The sequence below is a fragment of the Struthio camelus genome, chromosome Z (assembly GCF_040807025.1).
Source record: "Struthio camelus isolate bStrCam1 chromosome Z, bStrCam1.hap1, whole genome shotgun sequence".
NCBI lineage: Eukaryota > Metazoa > Chordata > Aves > Struthioniformes > Struthionidae > Struthio > Struthio camelus.
This window is the reverse complement of record NC_090982.1, coordinates 40842210-40865493: the sequence shown is the minus strand read 5'-3', so window position 1 is coordinate 40865493 and position 23284 is coordinate 40842210. Positions and strand designations below refer to the sequence as shown.

General features: G+C 39.6%; 1 protein-coding gene across 2 annotated transcripts in view; it reads left to right on the top strand.

Annotated features, from left to right (window-relative positions):
* The window catches only part of LOC138064416 (serum response factor-binding protein 1-like), a 69025-nt gene extending 61958 nt beyond the window's left edge, over positions 1–7067 (top strand). For both annotated transcript variants that reach the window (XM_068926951.1, XM_068926952.1), the window contains 4 exons: positions 3231–3312; positions 4238–4979; positions 5403–5440; positions 6188–7067. In XM_068926951.1, coding sequence (XP_068783052.1) covers positions 3231–3312; positions 4238–4979; positions 5403–5440; positions 6188–6375 — 1050 coding nt within the window. In that variant the 3' untranslated portion in view covers positions 6376–7067. The remainder of the gene's footprint in view (positions 1–3230; positions 3313–4237; positions 4980–5402; positions 5441–6187) is intronic.
* The last annotated feature ends 16217 nt before the right edge of the window (positions 7068–23284 follow it).

The following is a 23284-nucleotide window of genomic DNA, read 5'->3' as shown; positions in this document are numbered from 1 at the left end:
ACAGCAGCTGTGATTTAGCACCTTCACTTTACATTAACCACAATTTTGCTGCTATTATGAAGGACAGCTGTAACTAGTTACAGCTCTAGGGAGAGCATATGGATTAATAAGTTTTTTGTATGGTTAGTAGAGAAATAGCTCCTGCCTTAAGCTGCTGCAAGGGGTATTGCAATGACGTCTTGTTTTGGCTGGGAATTTGGGATTGCTGTTACGCTCTTTATGTTAGACTGCCTTTACAGTTAATTTAGAAACTTGAATATGACATGCTTCGAGGTTGGGTTTTTTTGTGTGATATGTTCTGCTGTGTACTACATAGCATATGCTTACCTGTGGGGTTTCTAGCTGGCTTCGTTTGAATATCATTATTTAAGTTAACAGATTATTTAAAGTGACAGATGCAGGGCCACCAGGCATTACCCATTTGGCAGCACTGTGCTGTGTTCTAGCTGAAATTCTAGTAGCTGTCTGTGTAGTTCTATCAGGTGAGACCTGTGGCCAGGCAATCGCTGCTTGTACAAGAATAATTGCAGACTGAAATAAAAGTATGATCTATCTTTCTTTATACACGTGCTATCTTATCGTGCTATAACTGACAGGTTATGTTTTGAGGTTTGTGCTTCTGTCAACGTCTTGCATTCAGGGTGAGAAATGCTTGTTTATGCAAACTTTTTTAACTTTGAGAGATTCGAGAATACAAAGATTGGTGCGATCAGTTCTGTTAAATGTCCACATAGAGTTTTAACGAAACATGGTGGTGATGACACATAGGCGTCTTTAGTACTATATGCTGAAATAATGCACCGCTTACCAACACAAAAAGTTGAAGGAAACTTTGACTTTCAGGTTCCTCTGTAGGTAGCTTAAAACCTTTCACTGGAAAGTGTGAATATTCAATACTCAGTTGCTTTGTTCGTTTTGCAGCTTCTCACTTGGATGTTGAATGAGGAAGAGAGTTCCTATAGAAAGTATTAGGACATTCTTGCATGAAAAACAAGTATCAGTGCAAAATAATACAGTCAGTAGCATGGACTTGTGAGAATAAATATTTACAATCCCAGTATCTGCGTATACAAACTTTTTGGGGTGGGGAGGGGGAGGATTTTGTTCTTGCTGTAGATAAAGTTGACATTTTTCTACTACGTTTTATTTTCTGACAATGTTTTATGTGCTGGAAAATACTTAAGGAAAAATGAGTTTAACGTTGGATGTGCCAAAGAACAGAAAAATGGGAAGTTTTTAAGAATGTGAATGTCACATTGTATGTTTGTTGGCTGCTGTCTATTAGCATGAATAGTGTTTGTGAAGTATTTTGCTGTAAGGGAAAAATGTAGCTATTCCATATGAATTGGCATGTATATGCTTAAGCCCTTTCTATAAATACTTGACTTAAAGGACACCAGATGTTGCACAGAAGCTGCTGCTGCTTTCTGAACTTTATGGTATATTCTTTCAAAACCCACAGGAAGTAGCTGAAGGGAAAAAGTATATTAATTAAGTTCAGAAATACATTTTCCAGTTATAGAAAAATCTCCAAAGAAAATATTGTTTGATCTTCAGAAATATGAGCTTGCTGTCCCAGGAATCTGGTTGTAGCATGCTGGACTGTCACATGGGAATCAAAGTTCAAACTCCAAGTTTGCAAAGCTAGACTAGCCTGGGAGTAAGCCAGTCTATGGCCCCTTGGAACTGGACCCATCTCTTGGACCCATCTCCACTGGCCAATGTAGGCAGCCTACAGAGGAAACAGTTTTCCAGTTTTTCTTGACCTGAAGAAATAATCGTGCAATAACAGGACTTGAGGAGAAAGGAAAGTACTAGCATTCCCAGATGCTCTGCATATCAAACATGAAATATGAATGAACATATTCCAGAATATATTTTGTAAGGTCTAGAGCTAAGGTTAAAAATATATATATGTTAAATTTGCTTTGTATTGGTTGAGAAAAGACTTACGTTTGTGCCCCAAGTTTAACACTTCTGCATTTAGAAAAGACCACTTCTGGTATAGTGCCTTCATTATTAGGAAATTTAGCAGAAACGTGTAAGAATCCAAGTTTCAGGATCCTTCAAAGCCAAGCACTGAAACAGTCTCCTACCTCAGCGCTTGGCATCAAGTGTCCGTCTCTACCCGAGGATTATGTAACTGTTTATATTAAATGGAAGACTGCCTTGGAGGAAAAGTCCATGTAGCCTAATAAGATTCCCCATTAAGCACTCTTGTATCAAGCAGATAAATACTTTGAGCATGCGTTGCTGATGTGCTAGGTTGTGCTTGTTCGCTTGCAGGAGCGGGGGAAGGTTGGTCGGTCGCTCGCTCTCCCCTTCTTTCTTCTTTTTTCCCCCCCATTCTCTCTCCCAAAGAATTCTATTGCAGGCTTTAAGAAACTTTCTCGCTGAATTTATGTTTTACAAGCCTGTACACGCCCTTCCCGCTCCCCTCAAAAAAGAAGACAAAAATATCTTTGAAGTCATCCCATATACTGCTCATTTTGCTCTTTAAGCAAAGTGGTGACAACCTCAAACTGAAATAGCTTTTCCAATATGTAGTTACCTGTGACTCTTAACAGAGAAGAGAGGAAGTCAGAAAGGGAAGGAATTCCTCTCCTCTCCTTTTTCTTCAAATTAAAGCATTAAGATAACGCTTGATCTTTGAGTCTGCAGAGCTCCCATATTCTACCACATCAAATTCAAACTTATTTGTCTTCAAGATCAGATTTAACTTTCTCCCTTACTTTACCCACACTTACTGGACAGTCCTTCAGTATCTGCTCTGTCGTGTTGCCAGCTTTAAAGGCATCTGAACTGCTCTACTCACAAGCTGCTTTATTTATTACCATCGAATGTGTTTTTTATCAATTTGATTTTCTTTTCAGGAGGTTCGTAAGTTTGCTTTACACACATAAATATCAATGAATGGGCCTGACAGATGTGGTGTAGTATACATTTAATATAAAAATCATGTTATATCTCTTCAGTAACTGAGAAATTGCAGAAGTACATGCCTGTTTTCTTTCTGTCAATATTTGTGCAGTCAGATTTTTCCTCATTCAGAGTTGCGGCAATATGGGAAAACTAAGATATATTGAAGCGTGATAGTGTCACAAGCTTGTCCTCTTCTTCAGTCACTGGTCCAGAATCGCTTTAGTATGCGTGGTAGCCTAACTTATACAGAACTATGTAAGTCTTCACTTTTCCGTTGAGTTCATTCCTTTTAATCTTTTTATGTAAAGCCAAATTCTACCGCAACTGAGCGAGCCATTGCAAGACTTGCAACACACCCCATCTTGAAATCCAGAATTGCTGACCTTAAAGGTATGAAATAGTATGCTAACTTTTTTATAACTCTGTAGCTTACTGGGATGTTACCTTGTTCCTGTATATTCCCAACATGAACACACGAAAAGTATGTTGGCTCCTGTTACTACCTTAACTAGCTTCAGTGAACTGAGTATCTGTTTGTAGTCATCTATATTGGTTGAAACGGGCTCATGTAGGACAGTATGCCCTTCCATTTTAAGATATGGACTGTAGGACAAACAAGACTCATAATGGGAATTCTAAAAAGCCAATGGATGTACTGGAATATCTCAAACATAAGTAAAACCGAACTGGCAATGAGACTAGTAACAAGTAGATACAATGGTAAAAGGACCATTGCAGCTGTATTTTTCAAAGAGATCTAAAAGACTTCACAAATAACTCCATCAAGCTTCTTTGGAAACTATCCCTGAGGTCCTTGGGGAATCGTTCCTGGTTCTTTAAGATATCTACTCTTCTCTGTAAACTCAAATATTCCAATGAAAGTTGATGTTAAAAAGGATGAAGTCCTAGTGATAATGTCATGAAGTTGCTTAGTTAATAAGGAACTTATGTCAAATACCCATTTAATAATATTTAAGCAATTTACTATTTGTTTGCAGATTTTTCACACAAGGTATTGCCCTAAGTGATCATGGTTATAAACTGCAGATTACTTGTTGAAAGATGAGCTCACAGTTAAACCTAAGTTCAAAAACAGTGTGTTGACTCAGTAATAATTTCAAGCTGTTTTCCCCACTTTTGTTGACATTGTACCTAATGCATTCTTCGCCCCCATCTGCTCAGTAAATGATAGACAGGCATGCAAAATATTTACTCAATACAATAAATTTAACTTGCAAAAATGTTTTGTTAAGATAATACATGTACTGTCATGCATGAAAGTGCAACAGAAGATATTTTTCTGCCTTTTTTATAGCTGCTGTAAAAGCTTTTAAGGATGCAAGAAAGAAACCGGCCAAAACCCATCTTTCAATAAAGGATAAATCAGAAGAACACCTCAAGTCGGCACAACATTTCAATAGAGATGTGGGTGACCAAGTTCTTAAAGTAGTTCAAAAACAGCAAGGATGTGAAGACAAAACAAAAATGAGTATGAAAATAGGAACTAACACAGAGAATGAAGAACTTTGTGAGAGTGATTATGAGCAGAAAATTGTGGAGAGTGAGAAAGCTTATGCCCCAAAACAATCTTCATTACAGGCAGTAGAAGGGCAAGCAGTTGCTCAGAATAAAATAGGGAAGAAATTTGATCCTCCAGAAAGGAAAAAAACTATAAGCATGAACAAATTCACTGCAAAAAAAGAATCAGTCAGTGGTGCTAGAGACCTGGGACAACTTAACGAAGAGGAGTACTTTGATGATAGTACTGAAGAGAGGTTTTATAATCAGACGTCGGACTCTGACAGTGATAGCAATGATGATTTCTTCATTGGCAAAGTAAAAAGAAAGAAAAAGATAGCAGCAGTTTGTGACTTTTCTTCAATAAATGAGAAAAGCAAACTGCAGAAAAAAGTCCCGAAGAAAGAAAAGAACACAACGCCTAGGACAGTGCAAGATTTGATTGGAGAAGAAGGAAAGCCGCATGCCAAAGCAAGGAAGCTAGAATCAGTGTTCTGCAGTTCTCTGTCTACCCCTAATCAGAAATCCCAAAATAGAAGGTAAACATTTTCGCTTGTTTTGTTCTCTGTTCCTGGTTTCCTCCCAGTAATGGAAATTGTTGTTATCTCTTTTTTTTTTTTTTAAGTAGCTCTTAGCGAGCAAGCAGAACTTCAGCCCATTACGGCTTAAAATGTTTTCACTTAACCCACACTTTAGTCTGTGTGTTGTTGACATTCATGCATTTTTTACGTTCATGTGAACCCTGAAATATATTTAGGATTCCTTAGTAAATTTATATCTAAATTTAATCACATCAAATACTTCTATTTTTAGTGCTTTTTTAACAAATAGGGAAAACATGTGGTTTTTACATGTTATCATGCTTAAAGTCATTTTGACCACCTGATGAGCACTCTTTATTTGCAAGTGTTTATCATTTTACTAATTTCATGAAAATTCCTAAATAACGTTTTTATTTTTAGAAATGCTGAAGACCAGCCTCTCAAAAACAGAAGAACAGGTATGTATTATTTAATCTGATAAAATCATGAGTGTGAAAACACATTGATTTTGTTACTTCTGTAGTCTAATCACAATACGTTATTTTTTGTTTTGTGTTGGTGTTGTGGCATGCATTTTACCATTTGTTAAAAGGGTAAAATTGTTGAACTTTAACCTGTGGATATTGCTTGCTGCTATTTCCTATTTTGGAATATTAAAAATATTTAAAGTGGGGTTCACAAGAGACAGTGCTTTTCTATCTGTCTTTATTGAGCAGTTAGTGCACAAACCTGTGCACAAACAAGGCTGTCAGGTTATGACATTTAACTATAACATGTAGTTTAGCCTGCAAGTAGTAATTTAACGCCTTCAATATTTTGCTCCACTTGCAGTATATGGTTCCTTTTTTTTTTAAACTCATTAAACCAAAGAGTGTTTCAGTCATATTGAGTGATATTGTGTAATTCCTCATTAGCTTGATGCACAGGGAAAAAAAGTAGAGATTGTGGTGAATATTAGTCTACACAAATTTTGCATGTGGTCAGTAGTAATAAATCTTAAGTGTCTGCAATCTACCAAGTGACAATTTATTGGACTGCAAGATGAGGAAACCTATCTTAGTAATTTCCTTTAAACGCTCAGATGAATGTTACCTGTGTCTCATTAGAAAATTCTTGTAAATGTCTACCTTTGTAAGGTACTCCTAGCACGTTTTTTATGAATGTTTATGATGTAGTTAATGTTTTATGTTGTATTCCCTGTACAGCTTTTCCTAAAAAGGAACCGCAGCTCAAGAAACATCAATTTGCTGAAGCTGCAGGTACTAAAGGCAAAAATAAAAAAGCATGTTTGGAGCAGCCTCTTCATCCTTCGTGGGAAGCAAGCAAGAAACGTCGGGAACAAATGTCTCAAATTACAGCATTCCAAGGGAAAAGGATTAAATTTGATGACTAGACTTCATATAAAATCAGATTTTAAAAGAAGATTCATGTATATTTGCCTCTGGTGGTATTTTCTTACGAAGTAACAACTGGTGTTTTTGATCCCCTTTTTTTAATTGTTTCCCCACTGATAAAAAATGGCAGGCAGACTAGAAATCTTCACTGAGACAGTATTTTCCGAGTCTTAAGAATTCATGGGTGTTTTAAATTCATATTTAGATGTCTTTAAATTATTTTCATTAAACTGTCCTTATCCTTTGAAGCCTGTGAAATAATATTTTGAAAGCCTTGTTGCTAGAGCTAATCATCTGTTTCTAATGAAGATTAACTAAATGAGCCAGTGTGCTATCTTGACTGATATGAGGTTGCGTGATGTTAGTTACGTAGTCTGGCCGTTAATGAGATGCGTCCTAACATGCATTAGTGTTTTGAAGAACATCATGTATGGCCTCTAAGGGTAGTACAGCTTCTCTGGAGTTTTGGTTGAGTAAAAAATATACTTAAGACTATTTGATGACTTGGATTTAAGGAGAGGGAGGAGAAGGCAAAATATTTCATTGCTACTGAAGAAATAATCCTAATATATTATCAAATACATCTCAGCTGAGAAAAGGTAAGAAATCGCTTAAACTTGAATAGACATCGTAAATTCATACATTTGTGAGGTAGCTAATATTCTAGATATCAATAAAATATTGGCCTGTATGAATTGTGATCTCTCTCTATCTTTGATTATGCTGCCAGCTTGAAGAACGGAATGTCTTGAATATTGCTGCTCTGGAAGATATCAGAGCACGCCAGTATGTATGTCTTGCACTTGTTGCATACTTGGAAGTTATCTATCTTATTCCTCATGTTGATATTTAAAAAAAATAATAGAATGTATGTGAAAAGGTAACATTATGACTACCTTTGGTAAACAAAATGATTTGGATATTTCTTAAAGAATGCTGACAAGTGAAGAGCTCTTGTCTCTTAAACCAGTCGAACGTTCCTCAGTGTGCATTTGTCAGTTTTGAAGCATGTCTGAAGATATGAGAATCTTCATCGTCATTTTTTTTCAGAGACTTCTGCTAGTGGTTAATAGAAACAAAAGTTCTGCGCTGGTAATTAATTCTCAACTGTGTGATGTATTTAAATACAATTGTCTTTCAGAGTCTTGATACCAAATGAATCCGGAAACTTGATCAATGGTTGATATGGGTGTAAGATAATATATTGTGCAATTCGCATAGCATGTTGTAGAGACCTATGTTTATTAAATGCCTCTGGCTTTGGTGTTTGAAGACACAATGAACAACGGATCCTTATTCACCGTGTGTGCCACCTGATGGTGGTAACAGACATACATAAAGCTCGTGTAAATTCTTTTGCTGACTGAAGACCTTTGTTTATTTGATTGCTCCTCTTACAGAAACCATTTCATACATGAGATTGTCCTTGCTGATCTTGCCTGAAAAACAATTTTAGTTCTTATAAGCTCTTTTTGAAATAGGATGCAGATATGCCCTGCAGTTTATCCAGTGTCACAGTGCTGTTTTCAGATTCGTTCTTTATTCCTTTCTCAGTAATTCCTAATATTGAAATTGCTTTATTTCATTGTGTCTGAGCACTGAACTGATGTTTTTATGCAATTATAACCTGAATGTCTTGCTCTGATTACTTTTGGGGTGTTTGGAGCCTATTATATGTGAAGATAGAATTGTTATTACTGTATCACTTGGATTTGTCTACATAACATTTAATTAGTTTTAATACCGGATCACTTGGTCTCAGAAAGTCACTACCTTGAATAAGTTTGTATTGTTTGCAAAATTTTGGTTAAAAGTTTTTTGCTCCTTTTTTAGGTCATTTATTTTTTAAAGATGTACTATACAGGGCAGGTCATGGTGGACTCACTGGTGACCTCCTTCCACTTGGAAAGTTGAACAACTAGTCCCTTTTTTTTCTACCTTATAGCTAAATATTTATCCATGCAGGAATCTTCTCATTTGTTTTGTGGCTGTTGAGATTCCTTGAAAGCCTGTGCCAAGAGATCTTGTCAGAAGACCTCTGAAAATCCAGTGGAATGCTACCATCTAGATTTCCATGCTTATGAACCCCTTCAAGGAATTCCAGTAAGCTTTTAAGGTGTGATTTCCCTTTGTAAAAGCTATGTTGACTCTTCCCTAATCTTATATTTACGTGTTCCTAATTCTCTTCTTTCTGCTAATTTGCCTCAGACATACAAGACTTAGACCTACAAGGATATAGTTGCCTGAATCATCCCTTCAAGACTTGAAAACTGGCAATTTCAAAAAATCTGCTGCCTTCAAACGATTGGGTTCCAGTGTGATTTTGAGATGAACTGTATCACAGTCAGTAACTCTGCTGTTTCAGCCTTGACTTTCTTTAGAACTGCTGAGTGAGTATCATCTGACCTTGGTGATTTGCTTCTGTCCATTTTTTTTTCTGTTTGCTCTGTAACCTCTACAACTTCCATCTCCACTGTGGGAACCACCTCAATTTTTTCCACAGCTACTACAGAGCAAATTATAAGTTTTTCTGCTGTGACTTTCTGCTCCAGGTTCTCCTCAAATGCTGTGGTCCTACAGACACTGGCAAGCATCATTACTGATGTGTTTTGAGAAAAATTTATTAGTGGTTTTGATAGTCTTTGAATTGTGCAGACACCTTCTGGCCTATCTTACTGTGTTTTTACCTTGCTGTAGTGTGGTGTTCTCTATCTTCTGATGTATCTTCAGCTTTTTTACAGGTGCTCTCTTCTAATCTCCCTAATCTTGCTACTTAGTCATGCTAGCTTTCTTTTGCTTTTTCTCAAATCCATATTGTTAAAATAGGATTATTCAGTGCCGATGCCCCCAGTACAATATCCTGAAATATTTCCATGCCATCTGCAAGAATTGAACTATCAACTGGTTTTGAAGAGATTGTTCCATTTTAATATGATTCCCCTTTTGGAAATATAGCACAACTTTGGACTTGTGGAAGCAATCAAAGAGACACATAAATGTTCAGTCTGAGTGATTAGGTTTATTATTGTAGAATTCAAACTGTTATGTTTGAACCAGGGCAACAAAGCAGGATGCAAGCAATTCAGGAGGGTTTTGGAGAGCATTGATGGTAACTTCCTGATCGCGGCGACTGAGGAGCCAGTGAGGGGATCTCTTGGGCCTTAAATTGAACAAGGAAGAAATGTTTGGGGAGGTAAGTCGGGGCAGTCTTGGCTACTGTGACGATGACAGGTGGAGTTCAGGATCCTAAGAGAAGGGAACAGGGCAAAAAGCAGGATCACAACCCTGGACATCAGGAAGGCAGACTTTGGCCTCTTTAGGGATTTGGCTAGAAGAATCCCCTGGGAATGTGGTCATGGGGACAAAAAGTCCAGAAGAGCTGATGGGTTTTCAAGGATCACTTCCTAAGGATCACTTCCTCCAAGTTCAAGAATGGTCTGTCCCGACATGCAGGAAGTCAGGCAGAGGTGACAGGAGGCCTACTGGATGAACAAGATGCTTCTGACTAAACTCTCTCAAAAAAAGGAAGCATGCAAAAGGTGGAAGCAGGGACAAGTGACCTAGAAGTGTGCAGGGGCAGGGTTAGGAAAGCCAAAGCTGCCCTGGAGTTGAATCTGGCAAAGGACATGAAGGACAACAAGAAGGGCAGCAGGTATATGGGCAGCAAAAGGCAGGCTAGGGAAAATGTGGACTTGCTACTGAATGGGGCCAAGAGCCTGTTGGCAAAGGCCACCGAAAAGGCTGAGGTACTCAGTGCCTTCTTCACTGTGCTCTTTACTGGTGAGAGCAGCCTTCGGCAATCCCAGGCCCCGGGGACCAGTGAGAAACTCCAGGGCGAGGAAGACTTGCCCTCGGTGGAGGAGGAGAATCAGATTAGAGAACGTTTAAACAAACTGGAGATAGATGGGTGCACGGGACCCGCTGTGGTGCACCCATGGGGGCTGAGGGAGCTGGCTGATGTCATCTCTCTCGATGATCTTTGAAAAGTCCTGGCCATCCGGGGAGGTTCCTGAGGACATGACTCAGGCTGGTCTGCCTCCCCCCGATCCCTGGGAGGGGGATGGAGCGACTCATTCTGGAACCCCTTTCCCAACGTATGAGCGACAAGAAGGTGTTTGGGAGTAGTCGGCGTGGATTTATGAAGGGGAAATCACGGCTGACCCTCCTGCTAGCCTCCCGTGGTGAAATGACCAGCTTGGTGGAGGAGGGGAGAGCAGTGGGTATTGTTCATCTTGACTTTGGTGAGGCTTTCGGCACCGTCTCCCACGACATCCTCATAGAACAAACTGGTGAAGTGTGGGCTAGATAAGAGGACGGTGAGGCGGACTGAGAACCGGCTGAATCGCCAAGCTCAAAGGGCCATGAGGAGCGGCAGAAAGTCCAGCTGGAGGCCAGTCCGGAGAGGTGTCCGCCAGGGGTCGATCCTGGGGCCAGTGCTGTTTAACATCTTTGTTAATGGTGTGGGTGGTGGGGCAGCGGGTACCCTCAGCAAGTGTGCAGACAATGCAGACCTGGGAGGAGTGGCCGCTAAAGCAGTTGTTTGCGCTGCCGGTCAGAGGGACCTCGAGAGGCTGGAGAAATTGCCAGGGAGGAAGCTCATGAAGTGGAAACAGGGGAAGCGCAGACTCCTGCGTCTGGGGAGGAATAGCCCCGCGCGCCAGCAGAGGTTGGGGGCGGGCTGACCGCAAAGCGGCTTTGCAGAGAAGGATCTGGGCGTCGTGGTGGACAGCAAGTTGAACGTGAGCCAGCGATGCCTCCTCGCGGCCAAGCTCATTGGCATCCTGGGCTGCCTTAGGAAGAGCGCTGCCAGCAGGTTGAGGGAGGTGATCCTTCCCTTCTACTCGGCACCAGCGGTGAGGCCGCGCTGGATCCAGCTTGGGGCTCCCCATTGCAAGAAAGAGATGGACGTATTGGAGGAAGGCCAGTGAAGGGCCATGAGGATGATTAAGGCATAGGAGCATCTGTCATATTTGGAGAGGCTGAGAGAATAGAGAGAAGGCTCAGGGGACTTTATCTCACTAGGTAAATACCTGATGGGAGGGAGTAAAGAAAATGGAGCCAGAGCCTTCTCAGTGGTGTCCAGTGACAGGATGAGAGGCAATAGGTACAAATTGAAATACGTGTCATCTTGTTTAAATTTGAGAGAGGACTTTTTTTTTTACTGAGAGGGTGGTCAAACTTTGGAATGGGTTGCCTAGTGGGGTTGTGGAGTCTCCATCCTTGGAGGTATTCAAAACCTGACTGGATACTGCTCTGAACAATGTACTCTAGCTGATCCTGTTTTGAGCAAGGAGGTTGGTCTAGGTGATTTCCAGAGGTCCCTGGTTACCTCATCCAAGCTGTGGTGTTCTGTATACTACTCAGGACTGAGTCAAGCACCAATTTCCTAATCAGCTGCTCTGTAACACAGTTACTGCATGTGTCTAAAAATATAGTTATGGCATTATACCTCTGCGTAGTCCACTTGGAATTTCTGTTCACATGGAGTTTGAGCCTGACAATGTTAGAGTCGAATCAGAGGAACAAGCTTAAGTTGGTGGGTGTGGGTTTTTGGGTGATTGTGCATGCAGTGGGTTTTTTGTTTTGTTTGTGTGTTTTGGTTTCTTTGACATGTTACCCTATTATTGGTATGGACCTCATCTCTCTCATGTATTCCTTGTATTTTAGTATATGCATCCCATGGATATCCATCCATCCTCGTATTAAGTTTCTACAGGCTAAATGTTCCAGTTGCTCATTTTATTTATTATGATCTAGGCATGTCTTTACCCCTCTTCTTGGTTTTCTTTTCTGTATCTGTCAGTATATGTGTAAAATGGAGTAGCATCTCCCAGAATTATATAGCTACTCGGAGGAATCTGAATTTCAAATAACCTTTCATTTTTCAGGGCATCTTTTTTTGTTGTTCTTATTGTACTAAAGGGAAGATTATTAAATTCTAGGCCAGATCTAAAGGAAGACCTTGAGGAGCAGAAGCATCAAAATAAAACATGGAAATATGTTTGTTGTGGTTTTCTATGGGAAAGGATCATATTGTGTAGAAAAAGCTATCCATTTACTTGATATATACAAAATACTCTTTAAGTTCTTCAGAATCCAGTGCTAGTCCCTAACATCATAACAAAAAAAGGAAAAGAAAACCTAGCTGAAGGAGAGTCCAAACGTTTGATATGCAACTTCTCTGGTTCCAATAAAAGGCAAGAAACATTTCTTTTGTTAGCTGTCATCGGTTATAAAACATTTCTTCATGGACAGCTAATCTTTCTCTGGGTAGATGAGTTCCATATTTTAAGAACTGACTCATAGCAAAGACCAAGAAGTTAAAGATTGCAAATAGCTCAAAAAAAAGACTATTTACAATTATACCAGAAAAAATTAAGGAGTTTAGAATATAAACTACCTTTCTGCAGTTACTTAGACATCTAGGGCCATTAATTTATCTTGGCATTCGAGCAAGTTTCTAGCCTTCCTGGAGGAAGCCTGACTTATCAAAACATCTTTTTTTCTTTTTTTTTTTTCCTGTCTTCAAAAACACTTCTGAGTTCCTACTTTAAAAAAAAAATTGATAACATATTTTGGATATGAATGAGAGATTAGGTTACTGGCATTGCTTCATATTTTAATCTGTTATTACTGCTTTTGAGCTGATTTTAGTGACTCACCTGGATCACAGCCTTAATGTGCTGCTAAGCACTATACAAATGATTAGCAATGGTCAAGACTTGATAATATTTTTATATGTGCAACTGAGCAATTTTTGTGAACAGATAAATCTGATTAATTTATCTGGAGTTTCCTGATAAAGTTCAGAAATTTTTCTCTTGGTTATGATAACAGATTTTCAGTATATACCACACTTCAGTGTGACTTACATCTTTTGCACTGTTTTGACAGAGACCTCTCAAAGTACAGCCAGTTTATTTTTATAGTGATAATCACTAAAGAAAATAACTTTCCTTACTAGATTAAGATCTCTTTGCATGTTCTACCATACTTTCCAGTTCAGTGCAGTACCATGGAAGTGCTGTCATTCTGGGTACATATTGTGAGACATTGTTAGACTGCACTCAGATATACAGTATTTTCACCTTAACTTTACTGATAAAACAGTCTCAGCAGATTTTTCAGTATCTTTTAGAAGAGTCAGTATTAGTTTAAATGTTTTAAATTTCTTTTAAAATACAGTTAGGCTGTTTTTATCCTGAGGGTGGAGATTTCTAGATGGACAGAAATGTTTTTTCCATCAGGCAGGTTTGAGTTAAATAAGGGGAATTAATTGCATTAAAATTCCATCACAGTCATTCTTTCTTAAGTGAAAGTGTTGGGGTACTTTCACAGAATCACAGAATCGTTTAGGTTGGAAGGGACCTCTGGAGATCATCTAGTCCAACCTCTCTGCTCAAGCAGGGTCACCTAGAGCATATTTCCCAGAATCACATCCAGACGGGTTTTGAGTATCTCCAGGGAAGGAGACTCCACCACCTCTCTGGGCAACCTGTTCCAATGCTCAGTCACCCTCACAGTGAAGAAGTTTTTCCTCAGGTTCAGATGGACCTTCCTGTGGTTCAGTTTGTGGCCATTGCCTCTTGTCCTGTTGCTGGGCACCACGGAGAAGAGGCTGGCCTCATCCTCTTGACACTCCCCCTTCAGATACTTGTACACGTTGAGATCGCCTCTCAATCTTCTCTTCTCCAGGCTGAACAGGCCCAGCTCTTGCAGCCTTTCCTCATAGGAGAGATGCCCTCCAGTCCCCTGATCATCTTGGTAGCCCTCCGCTGGACTCTCTCCAGGAGTGCCATGTCTCTCTTGTCCTGGGGAGCCCAGAACTGGACACAGTACTCCAGGGGAGGCCTCCCCAGGGCTGAGGAGAGGGGCAGGATCACCTCCCTCGACCTGCTGGCAACACTCTGCCTAAGGCAGCCCAGGAGACCATTGGCCTTCTTGGCCACAAGGGCACACTGCTGGCTCATGCTTGACTTGTCCACCAGCACTCCCAGGTCCTTCTCGGCAGAGCTGCTTTCCAGCAGGTCAACCCCCAGCCTGTGCTGGTGCATGGGATTATTCCTGCCTAGGTGCAGGACCTTGCACTTGCCTTGGTTGAACTTCATGAGGTTCCTCTCCGCCCACCTCTCCAGCCTGTCCAGGTCCCTCTGAATGGCAGCACAGTCTTCTGGTGTGTTAGCCTCTCCCCCCAGTTTAGTATCATCAGCAAACTTGCTGAGGGTGCACTCTGTCCCTTCCTCCAGGTCATTGAGGAATATATGGAACAAGACTGGGCCCAGGACTGACCCCTGGGGGACACCCCTAGCTACAGGCCTCCAACTTGACTCTGCGCCATTCACCACAACCCTCTGAGCTCGGCCATCCAGCCAGTTCTCAAGCCACCTCACCCTCCACTCATCTAGCCCACACTTCCTGAGCTTACCTAGGAGGATGTGATGGGAGACAGTGTCAAAAGCCTTGCTGAAGTCCAGGTAGACAACATCCACTGCTCTGCCCTCATCTACCCAGCCAGTCATTCCGTCATAGAAGGCTATCAGATTGGTCAAGCATGATTTCCCTTTGGTGAAGCCATGCTGACTACTCCTGATCACCTTCTTGTCCTCCACATGCTTAGTGAGGACCTTCAGGAGGAGCTGTTCCATCACCTTTCCAGGGATGGAGGTGAGGCTGACAGGCCTGTAGTTTCCTGGCTCCTCCTTCTTGCCCTTTTTGAAGACTGGCGTGACATTGGCTTTCTTCCAGTCCTCAGGCACCTCTCCTGATCTCCAGGACCTTTCCAAGATGATGGAGAGTGGCCTAGCGATAACATCCGCCAGCTCCCTCAGCACTCGTGGGTGCATCCCATCGGGGCCCATGGATTTATGGATGTCAAGTTTGGACAAAAGATCTCTAACCTGATCCTCTTCAACCAGGGGAGAGTCTTCCTTTCTCCAGCCTTCCTCTCTTGTCTCCAAGGTCTGGAATTCCTCAGGACTGGCCTTAGCAGTGAAGACTGAAACAAAGGCAGCATTCAATAACTCTGCCTTCTCTGTATCCTTTGTCACCAGGGCACCTGCCCCATTCAGCAGCGGGCCCATGTTTTCCCTAGTCTTCCTTTTGCTAGTGATGTATTTGAAGAACCCCTTCTTGTTGTCCTTGACATCCCTTGCCAGATTTAATTCCAACTGGGCCTTAGCCTTCCTTGTCCCATCCCTGCACACTCTGACAACGTCCCAAGTGGCCTGTCCCCTTTTCCACGTTCTGTAGACTTTCTTCTTCTGTTGGAGTTTTGCTAGGAGTTCCTTGCTCATCCATGCAGGTCTCCTGCCCGCTTTGCTGGACTTCTTCCTCAGAGGGATGCACTGCTCTTGAGCCTGGAGGAAGTGATGCTTGAAGATTAACCAGCTTTCTTGGACCCCTCTTCCTTCTAGGGCCCTGTCCCATGAGATTCCCCTAAGTAGGTCCCTGAAGAGGCCAAAGTTAGCTCTCCTCAAGTCCAGCATTGCCATCTTACTCATTGCCCTGCTCCCTCCTCGTAGGATCCTGAACTCCACCATCTCATGGTCACTGCAGCCAAGGCTGCCCCCAACCTTCACATCTCCAACTAGACCTTCTTTGTTCGTTAGTACAAGGTCTAGCATTGCACCTCTCCTCGTTGGCGTCTCCACCACCTGAGTCAAGAAGTTATCATCAATGCTTTGCAGGAACCTCTTTGACTGTTTGTGCCTAGCTGTGCTGCCTTGCCAAAAGATGTCAGGGTGGTTGAAGTCTCCCATGAGAACCAGGGCCTGTGATCGTGAGGCTACTTCCAGCTGTCGGTAGAAGGCCTCATCGATGGCTTCCTCCTGATCAGGTGGCCTGTAGTAGACCCCCACAACAGTGTCACCCATGTTAGCCTGCCCTTTAATCCTTACCCATAGGCTCTCAACTTGCTCTTCATCCACCCCGAGGCAGAGCTCCATACGTTCTAGTTGCTCCCTCACATAAAGAGCAACTCCACCACCTCGCCTTCCTGGCCTGTCTTTCCTAAAAAGCACATAGCCATCCATGACAGCATCCCAGTCATGTGAACTATCCCACCATGTCTCTGTAACTGCAATGAGATCATGGCCCTGCGACCGCACACAGATCTCTTAACTCTTCCTGTTTATTCCCCATGCTGCGTGCATTGGTATACAGGCATTTCAGAGAGCCAGTCAAGCATGCAAGCTTCCCAGGAGAGGTGCAAGAGGATCCTCCATAGCCATGTTGCATGCTGTCTCCTCTGGCTGTATGCATCTGCTGGAGGCATCCTGACTTGAACGGTGTTTTCGAATTGTAGAATGATGCTACCTAATTTTGTGATATTAGGCAAGTGATTTAACGTGGTCACAAGGTCCAGAATGAGACTCGGGTAGTGGATGTTTGGAAACTAGGGGAGTACTTGCTTTTCAATAAATTTGAATATAGTTTCTGCATTAATTGTAAACACATTGATTGTTTTGACTGCCTTGTTCTATTTACGTGGATTGCCATCTAGAGTAAGCTTTGAGCTCTGGGACTAGCACTTAATTTTTTTAATTAGTTTGAAGCTCCTAGCTCTAGAATGTATTCAAACAGGAATAATTTTGTTAAAGTACAAGAACGCTATCACAACATTGCTTAAATCTTTAGCAATTCTACATTTGTTTTATTAATTTTAAAAGATAATACATCTTTTTTTTTTCCTCAGTCATTGTGCTGTTTATCTGAAGGTAGTAGCACTATAGTCGATATTCCTTAAATGTTTGAAAACCTGTTACTTAAAGGAATATTTCGGGTTTTTTAACCATGTTGTTCTGTATTAATCCCTCAGTGAAGGGAGCGGAAACACTTCACACGTCAGCCTATTTAATCCATGGAGCATGCAGATTGGAGAAGGCAGCAGAATGTTGATTTGTATTCAGAAAGTGTAAATCATGAAGGATAAATTGTTGGTGGTAGAACTGTTAAATGTGTTAAGCAGTTGTCTAAATTACGCGGACTTTCTAACATAGCTCAAACTTCGTTTCCAGGAGGGTAATGTTTTTGGAGCAGAAATTCTGAAATTGGTTTCTACAGAAATTGGTTTCTGCCTGTTTCTACAGAGAGAGCTAATTTGGTAAGGTAATCTTTAACAGTGTGTGTATCCAGATGAACCGCAAGTCATTTTATTATGCTTTCACTGTTAAGCCTTAAGGTAGCTTGAGAGGTAGTTTGTCATCCATTGCAACATCTTACTTTCTTTTTTTGTTTCTAACGTGGTATGAAATTTTTTTCGAGACTAAGTCAGAACTACAGAACAATAAATACCATGAGCCATATTAATCGCATCGCCCCCTAAAGAGGGGGGCCAGTTCAGCTAGCAAACAAATTGTCTTTCCCTGTTTCTCTGGGAGGTTTTATGTGCTAAGACTGACTCACGTCTATAGCACTGTGTTTGATAATAACTGTGAAGACAGGTAAGACATCAATAACATAATTAACTTAAATATCTCATACCTAAAGACAAGAAGAAAAATCCCAAGAGAAAATCAGCCATTTTGTTCATGCTTTTCTGAATAAGGATTGCTTTAAACCAGGGTTCTGTTGTTAGAAGATGTTTCCCCAAAAGTTTTTGTTAAAGGAAGAAAAATGGAAATGCTTCATGTAAAAAAAAGATTTGTTTATTTTTCTTGGTATTTGCCATCATGGATACTATGAAATTGCTAGCAAGGCTGGATTTTAATAACATCATGTTGAAAAGCAATTTTTACTACTATTTTGCATGAAATGGCTGGTATTTTCACAAAAAAACTGAAAAGTCTTCTGCTTAATTACCTAAACTGAACCTGCTCTGTCATGTTCTCATATTCATTTTCCAAGAATGTGGTGTTTACATTCATTTACATGCAAGCACTTGATATTCCTTGCTCTTGCATATGTCAATTCCTTTACGGATTGAGACAACGGTTTAGCAGAAATATGGGATGACTAAGTTTAAAAAAGATGGAGCCTTTTCTTATAACTGAATTTCTGCCCTTTTGGCACTTAAACACTATCATTAAACCAACATCCTGCATTTGTGCTGATTTCTAAGACAGTCTAATTCAAATCAAGAGACTCTTTGACTAAGGCTAACTACTGGACGCTTCTTACTCTGAGACCCACCTTTCAATTAATACTTGTCCAACATCTGTCCTTCCCATTTCTATACAGATACATCCAACTTTCTTTGAAGCTTTTTCATTGAGAGATGGATCTGGCTTTTGTTGAAGTCCTACAATAAATACAATACTTCAACAAGCTGAACGCTTGAAACATTTTATTCAAGTCATTTTCACATAAACTTGCAACCATAATACAGGCATGTAACACAAGAATATGAAAGTGCAATGAAGAATACGAAGCTAGTGTCTGAATATTATAAATAAGAGCTCTTCAGATAAAGATGCAAAGTTTTTGAAATTAAGACTCTTGGAAGAAAAGTGAAGGAGATAATGGAAACCCTTCAAAAAGTTGCAAAAAACAAGTGGCATTTCACTGTATCTGTAGCATTTAGTTGCATAATAAAAACCTCCCAATAGCATACTCTTCAGTTTTAATTCAAGTTAAAATATTTCAGCACCTTCTGGAATTTGGAGAATATGAAAATGCCATATTGGCATAAATGTGAGACACAGGATAAACCATCTTTCATTGTCTCATTTAATGAAATTAGCCCTGCTGGTTTGAATAAGTACAATATAAACCATGTAAGAATGACTAAGAGGGTACCCTTGATGTTTGTACCTCTTCAATGCTGCATAGTAGACTCTGGAGCAGAGAGAAAATGAATAGGCTTTTACTAACATAAAAAAAATCTACACAGTATGTTGGTTCAATTGGTGACCAATCTGTCATTTTTTGTTACACTTTTGTCTAGAAATATGCAAATATCAAATGTTTTTCAAAATTTAAAAAAATATAACAAAGCCCTTCTGTAATGAGTCTGGTGTTCAGAATATTCCTTATGTGCAATTTTTATTGAAAGATCTGAAATGTGGGAGGTAATTGCTTCACGCACATTTTTAAGTTTGGCCTTTCAAAGGACATTAGAAACTGCAAGACAGCAGTTTTGAACTAGAATTTTCACAAAATTTAAGTCTGATATTGCTCCCACTTAGACCAATGGCAAGACCCCTTTCACAGACAATAGAGACAAGCCCTATGCCTGATAGAAAGGATTTGAAAATAGAATTTTCTTTATAAAATAAACTTTTTATCAAAACAGTTTTTATAAATGTTTTTCAACAAAAATGCAAGTAATCGCTTAAATATGATTCCAGTATGAAAAAAGTAGGTTAAGGTGTCTGGGTCAAAACTGCAGAGCCAAATTACTGAAAATACTGGTTGGTGCTCCCCTATTTTGAAATGCTTCTTCATGTGCTATATAATCACTCTTCAACTTTTCTAGCATTTATTATAGCTCAATGGGGGAAGTTGAAGTCACATTTCTTCATTTTTAATTCTAAGAATTCCAGTTCTTATCTTTTAAATAGATGATCCCTCTATTTGTGCTATTTTATACATTGGTGTCATGTTGTGTAACATACTTTTCAAAACTTGTACGATATTTTGTTAAGGAGAAGAACTACATCTTTGTAGGTACAACATCCCACAAATGCCAGTACATTGACAGGCAGTAGGTGCCACTTACCTAGAACACAGCCCCCCAGTAATGCAGTTAATCTTACTTCCGTGTACTGTGCCCTAACAATTTTCTAAAGCTACTGGTGTCCAACATTTTCCTGATTCAGGCTGTTCTCATTGAAAGGACTAAGTCCAATATTACAACTTGCTCCACCTAGGCAGGTATTTGCGCTCCTCTGGTCCTTACTGAGTTCAGTGGAGCGCTGCAGGCAGTTGGAGTGTAGACACGTGAACAGGTTACTGCCTTGTAAGGTGTAGTGTAAATTCAATTTCTGCTGGCTGCTCTGTGGCCAATTAGCTTTCTCTTATCGCTTGCTTGCTGTCAGGCACAACAAGGTGAACATGTGCGAGAGCTCTTACTAGGAAGCAGTTTGTGCTCGCAGCCTGGTTTGCAGTATAGTAATTTCTGGGTCTGTTGCCCAAGTTGCAGTCAGTTATGCCAACTTTGACCTAAGTGTCTAGAAGGGTGACAGGTGAAAATGCACTTTCTTCCCTCAGACCTTTTCCTCTCGAAAAGCCTTTGGGCTGAGATTTCAGAAGTCTAAACTGCTAACAAACCCTTATTTTGCAGCTGCATATAACAAATGGGTTTCTAATCTAGTTTTTAAATTTTGCTCCTGTTAGGTTCCCATACTGGTGGTTGGTTACTAAAATGGATCTCTGAACAAACAAGAGGGGACCTGCAGGTATAAACCCTAATCATTCTGTACCCACATGTAATCTTGGGTAGCAAGCACTGGGTTGCTGGTTCTTGGATTCTGCTTCTTTACATAGACTTTCTAATTGTGCAAGTTTGCAGCATAGTTACAATTGAGATGGAAGGACTTAATAATCATGAAATAAACTTAAATATATGAAGTAAAGAAGAAGTGGATCCTTCAAAGGCGGTGTTATAATTCATACCATTTCCACATTAAATTTGTAGGGTTATATTGCATAAAATGCTTTAGACAAATATTGCCTAAAGTATTCTCAGAAGTGATAATAAAGCCTCTCCATATTCCTCAGATTCTTCATTTTAACTATAATCAATAGCACATATTTTAAACAAAATTTTGAATTTGAGCTTTAATTTGTTTAATTTGATGTTTTGAACTGTTGATATCAATGAATTATTTCTAAGCTACTTCCTTTCAAAAGTCCTTCATTTTACATGATCTGTGATCTTCTGAAAAAAAACACCAGATCTTCTTGTGATATGTTATTTCACAGTTTAAGAACAAAATCACAGCTATTTTAGTTACAGCAGGGTGCACTGCAAAAACAAAATAATGTGCAGGGGGAGGGGGGCGTGGTGGTATATCCAGCACCAGTAAGTAATTTGGGCTGAAGTTTTTCCCGTTTAGAATGCTGTATTTGGTTCCTGAACGGCCTAAGGTAGGATATGTTAAATATATTTACTTTTGTTCTTCCTCTATATAGTACATTTTCCACTTCATTGTCTGAATACTGAGATAGCATTTTAAAAGTCAAGTACAGTACTTAAGGGGGAAGCAGGTAGTAGGCTTTTTCACAATAAAAATTCCACGTTAGAGATTCTGACCTACTTCTGTTTGTGGTGCCACCTGAGTTAATTGCCTGCATTATTTTAATGGTTAACCTGTTCAAGTTGGTTGCTTTTTCACAGATGACTACATCAGGGACTCTTCTTCATCTCTTTTAAGAGCCCTATTTCTTCTTGACAGATATTCATTTTAATTGCCATTATGTGTGCAGAAATCTTTTTAAAAGCCCCACTTTGAAAAATCTGTTCAACATAAAAAGGTGGATCAGGTCTCTAATTTGACTGCCAAAGATAAAAAGGTTTATTTCAAAAACCCATTCGTGTGTGATTTAAAATAAAATTTCTAATGTATTAAAAATGTAAACATAATTTTCCTCACGGGGTATAACTGATAGCTATGTGTTTCTCTGCTATGTTTTAATATCCCTTGAAAACTGAACATGCTTTTCTCGTTCATATCAATGCGTCCTAGTGAGTTTTATTTTAATGGCATTGTACCATTACTCTCAAATTGATTTTCATTCTGGTATTTTCTGAAATAGCTGGTATTATACTTTCTATCGCATTTTATTTAATGCATTTTACATAAAGTTTTGCTACCTTTTAGAATATGTTCAACTCATTCACCAGTAATATTCTGGCTGAAGTCTATTATCACCTGAACTCCAAATTTTCAGGAGTTAAGAAACACTCATGTTCCTATGAATGAATTAGATTTTCAAAATATAAACAAATCTGTGCATGAATCACCAGTTCCACACATTTCAATAGTTTAAAAAAGAATGCTAATTCAAATGCTTAAAATCCAGTTACAGATTTTGTTGAAGCAGCTGAAGTGCTTCAGAATCACATAAGGTATGTGGGTGTATGCATGTATGTTCTGTAGTTTTGTTTCTATAGTGTTTACGTCCTATTGAAGTTTATATAATGATACTTCAGTTCAAAACACTTGGCACTGACTCATCCATTTTCTTGCATCTTTCTTAATATCTGTTTAAAAAAAAAACAATATAAGTTATGCACACTACCAAATAAGTACAATGTAAAAGCCCCTATTAAGTATCCATGTGTCAACTGGAAGGTGCAGCTTAACAAAGGATAGAAGAAATTTTGTCTTTTCACCTGCATGAATATATTTGATTACATTTACAGAGGTAGGATGGGGAGGCTGTAAGTTAAAGGAATGAAGCATAAATTTCTCTTCAACCTGAATGTAAGTGAATAGATTGTGTTCACAGAAGTAACAATTAAGTCGGTCCTGTTAGAGAAATGCTTTAAAAGCTCCTCCTCACATCTGCCAAAAATGAGTGTTCATGATCTGCACAATACCTGTTGCTCTTTGTTTCCTACAAGCACAACCAACCTATGCTGAAAACAAGTATTATTCTGAAGCCATTTAACTTGTTGCATTTATGACCCAAGTGTGATTATAAATACATCTCTCAATACAGGGGTGAAAAAACGTTTCTCATTTTAGCCTCATTTAATCACTGGTATCCTAACAGAAAGTGAGGAATGAACATTTTAAAGGCTAAGTAAGCAATATTCTTATGAATGCAGTATGAGTGTTTAATGCTGTTACAGTAGACTCTTCCATTCATTAGTTTTACTCTTCACTTACAGCTCTAGAATTTATCTTACATGGATCTGTACACAATGTTAACGTATCATTTGTGCTAATCGGATGAAATCACTTGATAAATATTTAATATGAGTAATTATGTATTATCCTGGGAACTGCTTACCTCCGTTAC